Source organism: Drosophila sulfurigaster, chromosome 2R (assembly GCF_023558435.1).
Source record: "Drosophila sulfurigaster albostrigata strain 15112-1811.04 chromosome 2R, ASM2355843v2, whole genome shotgun sequence".
NCBI lineage: Eukaryota > Metazoa > Arthropoda > Insecta > Diptera > Drosophilidae > Drosophila > Drosophila sulfurigaster.
The window spans coordinates 12,433,372-12,449,213 of record NC_084882.1 but is presented as its reverse complement, the minus strand read 5'-3'; the positions used below and the strand labels follow the sequence as shown (position 1 = coordinate 12,449,213).

Genomic DNA, 15,842 nt, shown 5'->3' with positions numbered 1-15,842 from the left:
ATAATAATAAGTATAAATCTTGCTTGCAGCCGGATCAAATTCCCCAGGACGAACAAGTTTTAGTATCGAAATATATTGTGGATCCTCTTTGCATTGATGGTCACAAATGCGACTTGCGAGTTTACGTTTTGGTAACATCATTTGACCCCCTTATAATCTATCTGTATGAGGAGGGCATTGTGCGATTGGCTACTGTTAGATATGACAGGAATGCGGACAACTTGTGGAATCCTTGCATGCATCTTTGCAACTACAGTATCAACAAATATCATTCCGATTACATACGATCATCGGACGCACAAGACGAAGATGTTGGTCACAAGTGGACCTTGTCAGCGCTTTTACGACATCTCAAACTTCAGGGGTGCGACACTCATCTGCTAATGTTAAATATTGAGGATTTGATAATTAAGGCGGTTCTTGCCTGTGCCCAAACAATCATTTCCGCGTGCCGAATGTTTGTACCTAATGTGAACAACTGCTTTGAGCTGTATGGATTTGATATTTTGATTGATAATACACTTAAACCATGGTTATTGGAAGTGAATCTATCACCGTCTATGGGCGTTGATAGTCCCCTCGATACGAAGGTAAAAGCCTGTCTTGTTACTGATTTGTTAACTTGTGTCGGCATCCCAGCATTCACACCAGAAATGCGGACACATTACGATGGAAAATCATCACGACTTCGGAGCTCAAGCTGCCAAAGACAAGTAGATACAAGTGAATCCGCGCTTCGATCGACAAAATCCAAAAAGAAACCTGTGATTCCATTAACACAAGAGGAGCAGCGCATTCTGAGAAGTGCCCGGTTACAGTACACTCGACGTGGAGGTTTTGTTCGCATATTCCCAACTGACGATACTATGCAACGTTATGGAAACTTCTTGGATCCTGCCAATGGTATCCCCATATCCACACCAAATGTCCAAGGCCAAACGTTCCAAACATTAGTCACACAACACAATTATAACCAAATGCTGCACTCGAACCTATTCGGTTCGGGACAACGAAGTGCGAAGGATGACAACTCTCAGGAAAATCGAATCATGCAATACGAGCGCGCTTTGGAAACGGATTCAGAAATTCCCTTTCTGAAGAAGCAAATCGTTGAGAAGTGTGAGGAGGAAGGCAGACGACTGCGCAAACAAATGTTGAAGAAAATCACCAGTGGCTCAACATTGACACATTTTCAAGCGCGTCAGACTTTCAGTTTGTATTTAGAGTCGGTTTTACGACGATTAACCCAAGACCCAAAAGATAGTCATGAGAAAATCATAATTAAGTTCTTAACCAAATATGGCGGAGGTGTAAAACCACCCGTATTGTTTAAGAATTCTCAAAACATAAGCAAGGCTCGCTCAGCCATGGTAGCGAAATTGTTGGGAGATTTTCTCGAATTATACCGAAGAGATACTGAGGCATATATTGACTCGTTTGACCATTTTGGCATGATACCAACCAATGCCTACAGCCTGTTTTTAATGCACGCTCAAGAATCCGACTTGGAGGCAGTCCTCACACATCATACGAATGTCACAGGGATTATGCCCTTTTTATATAACCGATGTGGACTATCAGTGCCAGCAACACCCCCCATTCCGTCCGGCTTACATGGTTTTCTTAGAGCTCTCCCAGCAATGGTGACGTCTTATGGAATGTCAAGAGAAGTTAGCAAGTATGATGGGTATATTAAAAACTGCGATAAAAATTGTGAAAATGTACAAGATATATCATTAAGATCGAGAAGCACAAGGGATTCCAAATAAGAATTTTTACAACTTATAAGCTTAAGACATAACAATTTTTCCAATGATTTTCGATAACAAAATTTCTCGCATTCAGAATAGGCTTATAATACTAGTAAATAAAATACAATATAAGACTTTTTATTATGCATACTAGTTTGCTAATATTAGTATTCAACGGCATTCTACAAAATATTCAAAATTGAATCAAGTATTATTTTGGCAAATCAAGTATATTTTTTATTATTGGATATTCAATTGCATTGCTTTCTACAAGAGTATTTCAAATTCTGTGTGTAGTGATAAAGAAGTATGAAAAGCTATCTTTGGCCAGCCGAAGATTTTATAATTTTAAGTAATTTGATCTAATTTGCTTAAGATGAACGGAACTGAACCTCAAAGATAGGTAAAGAACAAAATGTTAAAATACAAGAACTAATCTTGAATCGCTAGTTCCTATGACAGTTGTGTGATATAGTAGGCCACATTTGGTAAACTTTAGTCAGCATCTATATGATGCAAACTAGCATAAATTGCATTTTACATCGTTCATCGGGCAACAACTCATTTTTCGACCCTTCATTCTTAAAACAATTGTACGATATATTAAAACTGATGCTGGTCAAGAAATGTGATTTAGATTGGATGGGTTTCGACGGAACCAAGTTTCGACGGAACCAAATCGCGGACATATATTGCGCAAAATTTTGGAGCGTAGTGTGCCTTAAACAATGTCTAGAAACTGAAATTGCTTTTAAATTCATATTTGTAGTCACAAAAAATAGACAAATTATCTACTTTACTGGGAAGTAATTCGAATATGTTAAGTCTTTAAGAATCACTTCCCATATTTTCTTTGCATATCGCGCTTTATTCAATAGGGGCCTTAAAGAATATGCAACGAGTTTCTTAATATTACCCCTCAGAATTCTGATGTACGCTTCAACTTTTATTCTCAATATTACCTCAAAGAATATAGTCCTATTCATCTTTAGTACCCTTAACATAATATATATTTATTAATTTATTTAAATACTAATAAAATGTGAAAAATTACAATTTTTAATTGTGTATAGGATATAAAAGCGAATTTATGGATAAACAAAAACCAAGAAAAAAATAACACGAAGCCAAATAGTGGAACTCACAGTTCTTACATGCTACTTTTAGCTCAATTGTTTTGTTACAAACATTTTCCTTTTAATATTTATGTTTTCACAAATTTCATTACTTTTTTTTACAAGATTAATTATTTTGTTTAACAAAAAAAAATGTCAAAAGTATTTAAAATGCAAAGACAAAATGTGTTGTATTTTTATTTTATATTTTTTATACTTTTTAATAAATTAACAAAGAATTTTTACAATTTTTGTTTTTTGCTTTCTTATTTTTTTATATTGCAATCGGTAAATAAAAATGGCTTCAAAATAGGTAAGTACAATATAATTTCCAGTTTGAAGGTGATTTCCTTTTACTTGACGAAAACAGTGAAAAAGAATTATGTGGATTCCCAGCCCATAAAAAACGCAAAAAGATTTAATTAAATGACAACTTTTATTTATTCTACAAATACTTAAATTGTCACAAAATAATATATTTATTTGTAAATAAATATGTAGAAAATAATGAAGTATTTTCTATTCACTAGATTTCGCATAGTCGCTGACATCGGATAAAAAGTAGTGTTTCGACGGGTTGTTGTTTCACATTGAGTTCCTAAATCAAACGAAGAACATCCGCAAAATTTCAGTAGTTTATTTTGCACTATACAAATTACATTTAAAGAACATTGCAGGTTTTTTTTGAATATTTATCATAGAACCAGATGGACATTTGAAAACTTCAGTCGCGCTACCTCCTTGTGCGATGAGCCAACCCAATCTAAAAAGGGCAATAAATTGAAATATATAACACTTTTAAATCACCGGTTCAACTAGGATAAAGTAATTTACTTACATGTTGTCGAACTCAGAAGCGCTTGTGTCAATTCCCATGTAGTTTGATTCAGCACAGAGCTCTTGAGCAGAGACTAGGAAAAAGATTTGTGTTGGAGTCAAGTTCAATCCCGGCAGACGTGCCATGCCTTTTATAGGACCAGTTAGGGAAAGCATAGAGTGGTACGAGATCTGCATTCCTCCGGAGTGAATTAAAATATCCATGCGGCTAAAGTTCGAAAAAAATATTAACTGAATGCGGTACACAACGCATTGCTTTGTCATCGAAGTTCTTCGTTATTGACCGCAAAATCTCTTTAGCAATGGAAACGCCAATTGAAGCATAATGCAAATATGGAGGCAATCGTGCATTGAAATATGGTATCAAGATAACCGATAACGGAACCACTGCAAATTACGATTTAATAAAACGTTAGTTTTTTATATGGCTAAACAAATGAGCACACATTGTTCTCACCAATTGAATGGCTCAAAGTGTCATAAAATATAGTCGAAACAATAGGATAGGCCCATCTGAAATGGTATATTAAATATAATATAAATATAAATAAATATAATTTTCTAATACTTACGCATCATGGGAACTGGAGTCCATATTAATTGTATTTGGTACTAATTTATTCCTTTTATATATCCCTAGAATATTTTCTAGCCAACTATCTGAGCTAATTTGAAGTGATTCCTGTGATTTCATCAATTGCGTTAGGTTTGTAAATCCTTCCCAGGTTTGGGATTGAATTTTTAAAGCTGATAGTTTCACGAGTGCTGCACCTTTTAAGGAAGGAGCTCTTTTTAAGTGCGCTTTTAGCGACTTGAAAACAATGTCCGCCTTAAAAGAGGAAGCTTTAAGAATAAAGGACAATAGGATTAATTTAAAAATTCGGCTTACTCGTTTTATGATGTCCTTTGAATCTTCTGTCGAGTGCTGAGCAATATATAATGCTGAGGCTAGCTCGGGCAAAGCCCACATTGTCGAGCGTGTGCATACTTCCGGATTAGGATAATCTTTTGGTAAAATTTCAAGTGCACTTAGTAATAACATGGAGTTATGCGCAACTCGAGATGGATATTTGGTCAGAAATGCTTGTAAAGCTCTGAGATAATCAGCATTTCTCACAACAATAGGGCCACTCCAGTCTTTTGGAATAAGAAGAGTCCAATTTAGCTGAAATACAAATTAAATTAGTCACAACAAATTAAAATATTGAGAAATTTTAAGCCTTAACATACCACTGGATACATCGATTGCAAACTGGATATATTATATAACACAGAGCTATCCCAAAAAACCTCGACGAGATTGCTCAACTTGCATCTAAAATGGCACAGCAAACTTGAGTTTTTAATTTCTTTGGATAATTTAATGGACAATTACCTTATTGAGATCCTTAACAAACTCCAATATGGTATCTTTTTCAGAGATACGTTGAGCATAAGATAAATAATTTGGTAAAAAACTGATCGATTAGATCTGGTAACAACTTGGGGATTCCTTGCCTTAAACGATTTGGCGGAGCTTTCGGGCTCATCCAACGAATTTTATTCTATAAAAAAATAAATAATTTTTAAATGATATCATAAAAACATAATTTTGTAAATACCTCCAAGATAATAGACGAGGTACTTGGTCCGCTAATGATAAGAAGCACATGGGGTCTTCTTCCATAACTGAGATCATAATAAATATCTACTAATGGACTCGGGCCCAGATCATATATTTTGGCTACGAGCGGTGCAATGGACGAGGGACCTAAAGTGCCTACAGTGAGGTATCCTCCTAATGTGGCAAAGACGCGTTGTATAGCCGATGAATTCGTTGTCAGCTTTAAGCAACTCTCAAATAAACTATGTAATTTCTTAAAAGGACCATTCATACTCGAATTTTGAAGCAGTACTGAAAAAGGTGAATATTATTAAATGATTTAAGTGAATAACACTTGTCTACTCACTCTGCATTTGAATGTCAACGGATTTCTGTGAATTCCCCATTTCGATCTGATTAGTTATGTTTTTATTGAGACTGCTGCGCCAGCAGCTAAACTTTTTAAACTCCGAACACGGATCCTTATTCCAATTGAGTCTAGCCTGAATGTTTGACGAGACTGTCTCACAAATGGCCTCTGTGCATTCCGAAGGGGACGAACTCGTGGGGGAGCAGCCATCGCCCTCCATGTAGCAATCCCTCGGCAGCGGCGACGGAGCTGTGCTGATTAAAAATAAGATCGGTGATGCCACCAGCAGGGTTGTCACCAACAGGGTTGCCGATGTTATGGCCACTTTGTGCACTGCCGCAGAAGTTCGCAACCATATGCATGGTGCACAACATATCCAGCCAATTATATTATTCTTGAATATAATAAATCATAATAATTATTACGTTATATATGAAATCGAAGTATATACCTTATTATATCTGCCGCCCAAGTTATCAGTGTTGGAGCTCTCAATCATCTCAACCTCATCCGCCTTGCCGAATTGGTTCGAGCATATTGGGGTCTTGAATGACAACTGTTTTTGGAGCAGCGACGCGCTGCTGCCGCCGGAGGGATTCGCCGAAGTAATCACATTGCGAGCATTATTGCCTAACCCGGCAGCTCCACTCTTTCGAAAAGTATTACGCGTACTAAACTCAGCTGTCATGGTTTAACTTTAGCTTTGCTTTGCAAAACAGTTTTCAGTTAAATATATTGCTTATTTCTATTATCTAGATGGAGGATTGCAGCAGAAGTCCGCGTTCAGCACATGAGGAAATTGAATAATTTACTAGCGTTAAATCAATAAATATACATATTTCTACAAAAACATCACAAATGTACATGTGTATGTAGGTATGTAGTCGTTGTCGTTGTCGTAGTCGTATATAAGTCCTCGAACTACATTTACTTGCTTACACGCATACCCTGGTCCTGGATTTCTGTACTCTGATTAAAATTCCAGCACTTTAGAATTGTAAAAAACATTTTTGCAACCTAAATTTACAAATATTAAACAAAATTGTGCTGCTTTAAATAATATTTGTTTTTATTTCCTTTCACATACTCAATGTACTATCACAATAGTTCGCAAGAGCTTAAAGAGCTTCCTGCAAAAGCTTTTTGCGGTACCAAAGCTTTTTGTTCTCATTTTCTCTTAACCAATGCATAGGGGAATGTATTTGTATTATGGAGTATCTGGCGCCAAACGGTTATAATAGCTGAAATCGGTAAAATTTGAATTGTCAGTTATACTGTTTATTAATTTTAGCATACTATGTATAGTAATCTACACCGGCTTTGATACTTATATCAAAAACATTATTTAATTCCAAAGTCTATCTTATTAACTATGTTTTATCAATTTGTCATATTCGTAATTATGTGTATAATCATAATAATAATGCCTAGTTATACCAAGACAAAAAGTAACGCAGATTCTCTTAACGCTATACTGCTGAAGTGCTCAGATAATATCCATGAAGACAAGCCGTGTGTGCCCCATTTGATTTTTAACATTGTCTTTGCTCCCCATTTAAATTCAGATAATATGGATAAGCTCTTAATACTGGATGAAACTTACGAGCCATCCACACGTCAATCCTTAAAAATAATGTCACCTTATGTCATAGTAGTTACTCGAAGTGATCCAATAATTACTTATCCGCTGAAGTCCTCAAGTGTGACAAATTCGAATAATTTTAATATAGTAAGTAGTTAAGCTAAAAGGAAGTCAATTTTTATTGTCTTTATTCACAGAAGCAACCTTGGCAAGAAAAAAATATATATGCTAAAGGCCAAATAAATGAAAATAAATCTAATTACTCAGAGCAGAGTCTTCGAGCAAAGAAGGACCAGAATACTAAAATCGAGAACTCAAATATTAATGATATTGCGAAGAAGTCTTCTGAATTTTGTGACCAATCGAAAATATACCCAACACCAACAGAGTGAGTAAACATCCAATTTAAATATTTTATTACAATGTTAAAATTACGTTTCTTTTTCTTGTCATAGTGAGGAATATTCCATCTTTAATTTAAGCATACCACATCCATTTTTTAACAGCTAAAATACGAATTTTCAGAAAAAGAAAAACAATATGGTGGAGGATTATGCCAATAATCTCGTAAGTTTTAACAATCTGCAATAAAAATTTAAGATTTTTCAGCGATCACTCAAGGGATTTATAATAATAATATAGCTTTGCGTATTTTCACTTCCAATCCTTTAAACATGTGGCATTCCCATATATAAAAAATATAATTTATCTTTTAGTAATATACAAAATTAATTTTCAGATTAAATAACTTGTCTGGAACATATGTAAATGGAAATATTTCAGCACTGTTGACATCTCACAACGATATTCTAGACAAAAAAGACCCAAAATTTCTGGAAAATTTTAAGCTTTTAATTCCAAGCAGCTTTATTGTGAATTCTGATAAACTAAATGGGTTACGAATTTATAAGAGCATATTTCACCAATTCCTAAATAATAATACAAGCGAGTTTTTTAAATTTACTCAATGTTCAAAATGGACTTTCCCGAAATAATGATCGGGGAAATAATGATCGGGGATTCAGTTCATCTCCAGCTACAATTTTATCGAAGTGTCCTGATAATAAAAATGCATTGTGCTTAAATGTCTTAGACGATCAAGTCCCAGGTAAGAGTTGTTGACAATAAATAAAGTAATATTTGTAATTTAAATTTTCAGCATTTGATATCAAAATAAAAATGCCATTTGTAGAAAACGCTGCACAACATGATGCTTTGAAAGTCAAAATTTCAAGAATTGTAACTGATGCCACGACTAAAGATGCTTTACAAATTTTTGTGGATGTGATAAATAAAGGAATAAAAGCTCATGCATTTCTAATAAGTATTAATGGCTGTCCATTATCTGAAACCGAGGCATCAACAACGGTGACAAAAATACTAATTCCCTATATTTCTGAAACAATAACATTCTTACTGCCTTTTGTAATGGGACTAAAGAAAAATGTCAAGTATAATTGCGAAGGTAAAAATAATGAAAATCAATCTTCCAGTTTATCCAATTACACAATATTCAGTTAATTTAATTAACTCGTTTTTTCATGTATGGGAATGAATTATTAATTCACATAAAATATTGTTATCGATGTCTTTTTTGCAAATGTCTGTAAGCTTTGATAATTGCAATAGAAGCAATTGTCTTATTCAATTCAAAAATATTTTCAAACTGCTGAAAGTGATAATTAAACCTACACATAATCACTAGCGTTGTCCCAAATTAAAATATTAAAATTTGAATTTTCAAGAAACGGTGTGGTACAGAAACAATATGTTACTCATATAAGAAAATTACGTTCAGCTTTAGAATCCTCCATTACAATACGATCCTATACCTATACGATCTATATAATTGTCTTTATACTTACACCTCATATTTTCTGTTATTAATTCTTAGTGATTGTTAAAGCTAGTGAAATGAAGAACACCGAACTAGATCCGAAAAGAAAAACATCATCAGATTCATGTGTTATGATTGTATCTAGAAGACCAATGGAAATAGAAACTCATTCGAGATGTTTTTGCGTTTGGAATTGTCGGTGTCATTGTATAGGCAAAATAGAAACTCATAGCGATATCAATGTGTGTCAAAAAAATGAGTTATGAAACACAAAAAGATGCAGGATTACAACTAAATTGTCCCTTATATGATGACTACAATGACTTGTGTTCATTGGACTCAAGAAATAACAACAAGAATATTCAATCATCATCATTAGATCCATACAAAACTATCGGGGCGCTTCTTATATTAATTATGGTCTTGTTTTTATTGGGTAAGCGTACATTAATGTTTATTTTAATAAAGTCCAAAAAAAAGAATTATATTTAATAAGATTTTATTGTTCTTCTTTATTTAAAGCAATTTATTTTTGTAAATGCTTCAAGCCACGGAAAGAAGATTTAATTGTTGCGAGTACAGAATGGCTATGTTGTGCTGAAAATAACTCAGTTAAATGCACGAGATATGTAAGTGATTTCCAATTTTAATCCGCTTTTGTGATATTTTTACTCAGATACCATATGTATATAAGGGACGGGCGCCATCACGATCGAGTCAAACTGCGTACTCTCTCAATTATCATACGCAAGCAGCCGTTGCACCCTCTGCAAAAGTTTCGTTTTGTCCATCTCCAGAAATTATACGGAAGAAATCCAGTCAATCGGATTTGTTGGAGTCTGCTTTGATTACGCTTGCCAGACAACAAAAGGAACTAAGAAAGCAGTCTACGAAAAGAGAATAATTCAAATTATGAATAATTTATAATGTACTTGTTATGCTTAATTTGGCTTTACGTCAAGAAAATTTTGTTTGTTTAAATTGACTTTCAAGTGTCTCATCACTTCGAACATATTTGCGGGGTATTATTATGATACATCAATCTTGCCCAAGACCAGTTTCACCTGTTTGCGATTCGTCAGCAAGCAAGTGAGGCAATTTCGCTATTAAATACTCTACGTTCGATAGATTGATGCAGTATTTTTATTGGCTTTGAGTTTTTAATATTTTTAAACTAATTTATGCCAATCTTTGGCTAAACACCGTTAGGAGAAGGGTATTCAAAAGTCGTTCCTCCATCAACGCTTTTTCAGTTTTACTTTCATTTTACATTTACTTATACATATGCATTTTTATGTAAAATCACACGAATACGAGTCAAATTCAAGCTCAGTGGCAGTCTAATTTGTTTTGTGATTTCGGTAAAGTGTTCAAACAAAAAATGTTAGTTTCTTATTTTCATACGATAATTTTCTTCGGACTTGGAGTTATATTTCTAAGTATACAATGCTGTGGCTTAAGCTTGAACTACACAGAACCACAACAAATCGCTGAACTCATTGAATCCCAGTCGATCGGTCGAATTGTCAACAAACCACATCACGGGAATACCGCAAGCGAAATTGTAGATCACCGAAAAGATACGGTTATCTTCGAAGAAATGAATGACATTTCGAAATCACCAGACGAACATCTTCCCGTTACGTATATACAAACATCTGATAATTATCAGCAACATATAGAATCGAATTTGCCAATATCTGAGCAATATCATTATTCATCAGATAGCAGTCGAACAACTTTTAATAACATTTTAGTCACCGAGAAACTCGAATTTGTATCGAACCCAACGACAAAGTTTCACAATGTCCCCGATTTGCACATTCACCACCATTATCACCACGTAACTCTCAAAACAACTCCGCCTCCATCTGTGCAATATTCAACGAACGACGATTCACCAGAAGACATCAATTTCCAAACATCGCCGGATACAATAAGACCTAGCTTTGCATCTCCTGACCTGTTCAACTTGTTATCTCAAGGGAATGACGTTAAAAACAATTTCAGAGCGAATGACACTATTGACAATAAAGTCCCCAATATATCAATAATTACCCATTTTGGACAAGGTGTATCCCCCGAATCATTTGATACTGATGGAATTGATCTTCGATCTGAAAACGTAAACCATTCATTTGAACCATTAAACCATTCCTTAGATGATAAGACCGATAGAATACTCGATTTAATATCCGTCAACAATGAAGATCATATAGCAAATAATACTACTTCTATAGATAGTAATGTATCTTCTACTTCATCGCCATTTGAGAACGATAACTCGGAATATGGTGTGCCATTAAATTAATTTTTTTATTATTTTAACCTCGAATGTAATTTCTATAATTAAATAAAAATATATGTTAACCATATGATTTAAAACAATATAAAAAACTTCCCCAAAGTGAGTTCATAACTCATTTTTAAATGTTCAATTTATCATTTGTTTATCACTTTCTATTCTTATACAGAGAAGCAATAATTCGGCACTTGAGATGCGCCAAGTTATTGATTGATTGCCTTGTTAACGAATTATTTGTATTTTATTTACTTTTATTGATAAATCGATATTTAATGATATCGATATGTACTGAACATAAATCCATTTAGATTGATTACTATATATATCTCCGTAGTGCTAAATTACCAGAATTTTTAGCCAGCCATAGAATAGTCGCATAGATTGTTTAATAGATTGATTGAATTGTCTTGAAACTTGACAACACTAGTTCCAAAATTCATTGTACGAATACTACATGTGATCTTGTAGCTCCCATACACGGCAGAATTAATTGCGTATAGAAGTTGATCAACGCTTTGGCGTCAAGATGAGCACAGCGTAGTCTTCTGTTTATTCGCTAAATTTCCTAATGCGTCATTAATGTCGTCGACGATGCTCTTGATGTGCATTTATTTTTAGCATTGGTATAAAAAAAATCCCAAAACGAAAAAAACCCTAGTTTATTAAAATTTTATACAAAACATAGCAGTGTTCTCGGTGAATGCTCGCTCACTCTTATATTCGGTGGAAGGTTCTCCACAGATACACACGCACACAATTGCAATTCGACGTGTTCATGATCATGATGGCCGTGCATGAAGTACATTAGTCTGAACTCTGAGACGCTCTCTTATAAGCTCTTTCAATGTGTGCGTACACGAGTACATATGCATGTGTGTATCTACCCTATAAATACACGAACTTTTTCACGCGAATGTGACGTCAGTAGTTTCTAAGTGTTAGTAGCGAGAGAGAGCGATATTTTATAAATATGTTTGCAAAAGACACAGTGGGAAATTTGTTGGTGACTCTCTCACTGCCAAGTTGCTACTTTGGGTGCGCTTGGAAACAGAAGGTTGACCATATTGCATACTATCAATTTTTAATATACTAAAATTAACATAGTAAATATTTAACTATAAAATATGGGATACTTGTCCGAGTTTTATATTTGCCAAAAAATGAATTGAAAGCAACCGACACTTTATTTATGAGAGCCAAAGTCTATGCATACATGGCTATTCCCACTGGGAAGCCGTAGTGGAAGAGAGAGAGAGACAGAGGAAACGAGAGACTCAATTCGTATGGTGGTATTGAGGTTTTGCTGACATACAGTATGCGAGTCGATTAATATTTACTTAGCTTTGTTCAGATACACTCTGCGTAAACTAAAGTGAAGTCAAATATTTTGCATCTTTGGTTAATAGTGAAAAATGTATATCTAAATAATTGCAATAACTTATCAAAATACATATAAATACACGTGTACGTGGTACATTGTTGAAAAAAATGCTTGCCTTACGCGCTAGCATGCTAACAAATAAAGGTTGCCTATAAAGATTGTGAAAGTGGCATTAAAAACGTTTGTTTTATGAAGACTTAAAGTGCTACTACATATACAATAGGCAGAATAAAATTGTTAAATCAAATGTACTATCTTGTGGCGTACAGTTAGCAATTATTGCAGCCGAAAGGCTGTAACAAAAAATTTTCATAAACGGGAAACATACCATAAATTATTGTACCATATCACACAATACAAAAGCGAACAGCGAAGTTAGCGTAAATACTACGACGCAAAGACGCAGGAGCATGAACCACCCAAAAAACAACAGCCCACGTTTAGAAAATCGATATTAATTCTAGTCAAAGCGAATTGTGTGTGTGTTTGTGTGTATAGTAGTGGCATTTGTTGGCTGTCAAACATTTTTTGACCACTTTGGCAGTTTTGCAAAAAGTTTTACACTGGATGAGACAAGCATACAGACATATGTACATTCACATGCACACCTTTCTATAGTGTATACAGTTCGGCATTGAAATTATATAATCGGGACGTCGTTAGTGTATCTCAAATTGAGGCATCAGAAATTCTGATATTTATACACAACACATTTTGGTTCTGAAATGGTAAATGGTAACACTGGGACTCTCACAATGCGTCTCGTCCGAAGCAAATTACGCAAACGCGACGAACGTCGCAGCGCATCGCCTACAAACGCTGCTAGTGCTGCTACCGCTGCTGCTGGTGCTGGTGCTGTAGCTGTATCTGTGTCTGCAGTTGAGGATCACCACGAGAATGAGGATGACCGACCGCGTGCAACAGTGACTTTCAGCAACACTGAGACATCGGGGACCACCAACAATTGCAGTCCGACAATGAAAGACCATCAACATGTTACTTTTGTGCGAACGAGCGGCGTCTCGGCTCAACAAACTGTTGGGCATGCGGAGGTGACTGCTGCCATTGCTGAATGGACGTTTCCACCTAAGGCGCCAGTTCCACATATCTACCATATTAACCCGGTACGTAGACCACAAGAAAATATTAACATCGCCTCAGTAGGTAGTATTTGCCCTAAATATTCGCGTATTTCTACTAAACCACAAAATGTGTCATAAAAGTTAAAAATGAATGCAAAAATAATATGTATACCATACATTCAGAAAACATACATATGTATGTATGTATGTATGTATGTACATACATAGTATGGATTTGAATTGAAACGTGTACAGACTGTAATACATTCGTATAAACACAAATAAATATAATCGAATCGGAAGACAAACAAACAATTAAAACCAGCGACAATTAATTTCTATAATTACAACTACCATCGATGCCAACATGGGCATATGCTTGCCTATAGTATTTAATAATATACTCGTATTGAATATATTTTTGCACAGCTACAAATGGCATATGAAAGTCAAAAAATTTATGAGTTTGTATAAATTTTAACCAATTTTAGGCGTTGATTAAAATTGCCATAACAACAAAACCCTAAGATAACAGGTAATCAGTAATGTGGCCAATCTACTTAGAACACTAAAAATATCTTTGTCGATGGGTGTTTCCTTTCAAAGATAAAGTCGAATGGATTAATCCAAATTTTAACAAATGGTTTAGAATGGAATTTTTATGAAGTTAATTAATTACTAACAATTTTCATTGTTCGTTGCACGTTTTTCAATATTCAAACCATTCCAATTTCGATAAATGTATCGAAACATCAACCAAACGCTATTGCGCGGGAAATTCAAATAATCTTTTACTTTTACCCAACTATGATTTGATTTACCCTTTAACTAATGAGTACTTTTTTTATTTTTTAGGAACTGTTGGTAGCTAATGACAAAATCAGTTTTAAAGGATTCCGCAAGCAATTCAGTGGAAGGTTCAAACGATTGGTGGCCCGAAAACCGGAACCAGCACCAGTGATACCTCCAGAACTAAAGCCGCAATTGAAAACAATTTATGTTTATTAAATTTAAAACTGTGTGTGTAGATATAGTATGCAAATGTGAAAAATGCTACATCTGCTATCAGACAAGCAATCATTTTTAAAATTAATTTTGAAAAGTATTTCATATAGCTTTATTTTGTAATGACTAATTATTAAATTCAATTCCAAATTTTTTGTGAATTATGCATCGAAAACGACAAAAATTGCATACCACCATACAAAAAAGAAACGTTCTTGGATACATTGTAATTAAAATACTAACTAACAACAACTAAAAGATAGAAGAATTGTGAATAACTTTTACACAGTTTTTAGAATAGCACGCTTTTAATAAAAGAAAGCAATTGCAATTTAGAATGTTTTACTTAGAAAATTTCGATTGTCACATTTTAATTGACTTAAATGTAAGAAAATTTGTAATTGTACTTATTTTAGAAAATAATTATTTTTGAAATTATGTCAATTTTGTTTTTGGTTTGTTCATTTTAATTTGGCTATAGAACTTGACATTGTAAAAAATAATTTGAGATATTCATATTTCCAACAAAGGGCATTGAGCGCTTCATCTGGTTAACATTGCAACAAAAGTGCTTAGTGTTTAGAATATAGAATATCATTTGATATATCTACGTCTGTGGACCGCTGTAGAAATTGGACTCCCTATAAAAGACAACAACTGGACAAAAACGAATTTGGCAACACTATTATGGAATAATAATTTTGCACAAACTTCTGCATATCTAAATCTACTCTAGAAGTACATTATAATTTCGGAAACAAAATTATATCAATGTAAAATTCTGTTTTAAGAAATTACTGCTAAAATAAAAGAGTATGAAATATCGAAATGAAAATAACATTTTTGAATCAACGATACATTTTGTATTCCACAGTCTTTGTTATTTGTTATTCGGTTTCATATCAATTATCAATAATCGATTACTTAATCGATATGATTCACAGCTATCGATTAGCTATCGCTGTGACGCCATGTTTGAAATACATCGTAATAAC

General features: G+C 34.1%; 3 protein-coding genes across 4 annotated transcripts in view; 2 read left to right on the top strand and 1 right to left on the bottom strand.

Moving 5' to 3' along the window:
• LOC133837132 (tubulin polyglutamylase ttll-5) overlaps nucleotides 1-2,997 on the top strand; it is a 42,715-nt gene extending 39,718 nt beyond the window's left edge. For both annotated transcript variants that reach the window (XM_062267797.1, XM_062267796.1), the window contains exon 5: nucleotides 30-2,997. In XM_062267797.1, coding sequence (XP_062123781.1) covers nucleotides 30-1,769 — 1,740 coding nt within the window. In that variant the 3' untranslated portion in view covers nucleotides 1,770-2,997. The remainder of the gene's footprint in view (nucleotides 1-29) is intronic.
• Nucleotides 2,998-3,483: 486 nt separating this feature from the next.
• On the bottom strand, nucleotides 3,484-7,333 carry LOC133836365 (endothelin-converting enzyme homolog). Its single transcript, XM_062266815.1, is given in 15 exon segments — nucleotides 3,484-3,629; nucleotides 3,705-3,925; nucleotides 3,927-4,090; nucleotides 4,161-4,216; nucleotides 4,276-4,532; nucleotides 4,593-4,868; nucleotides 4,934-4,990; nucleotides 4,992-5,018; nucleotides 5,079-5,162; nucleotides 5,164-5,247; nucleotides 5,305-5,597; nucleotides 5,653-6,049; nucleotides 6,107-6,407; nucleotides 6,595-6,896; nucleotides 7,259-7,333. Coding segments are annotated over 13 exon segments (2,280 nt in total). The 5' UTR covers nucleotides 6,344-6,407; nucleotides 6,595-6,896; nucleotides 7,259-7,333; the 3' UTR covers nucleotides 3,484-3,502.
• A 5,414-nt stretch (nucleotides 7,334-12,747) lies between these two features.
• On the top strand, nucleotides 12,748-15,285 carry LOC133836366 (uncharacterized). Its single transcript, XM_062266816.1, has 2 exons — nucleotides 12,748-13,884; nucleotides 14,698-15,285. Exons 1-2 carry the CDS (start codon nucleotides 13,486-13,488, stop codon nucleotides 14,848-14,850), a joined length of 552 nt encoding a protein of 183 aa, XP_062122800.1. The 5' UTR covers nucleotides 12,748-13,485; the 3' UTR covers nucleotides 14,851-15,285.
• Nucleotides 15,286-15,842: the final 557 nt, after the last annotated feature.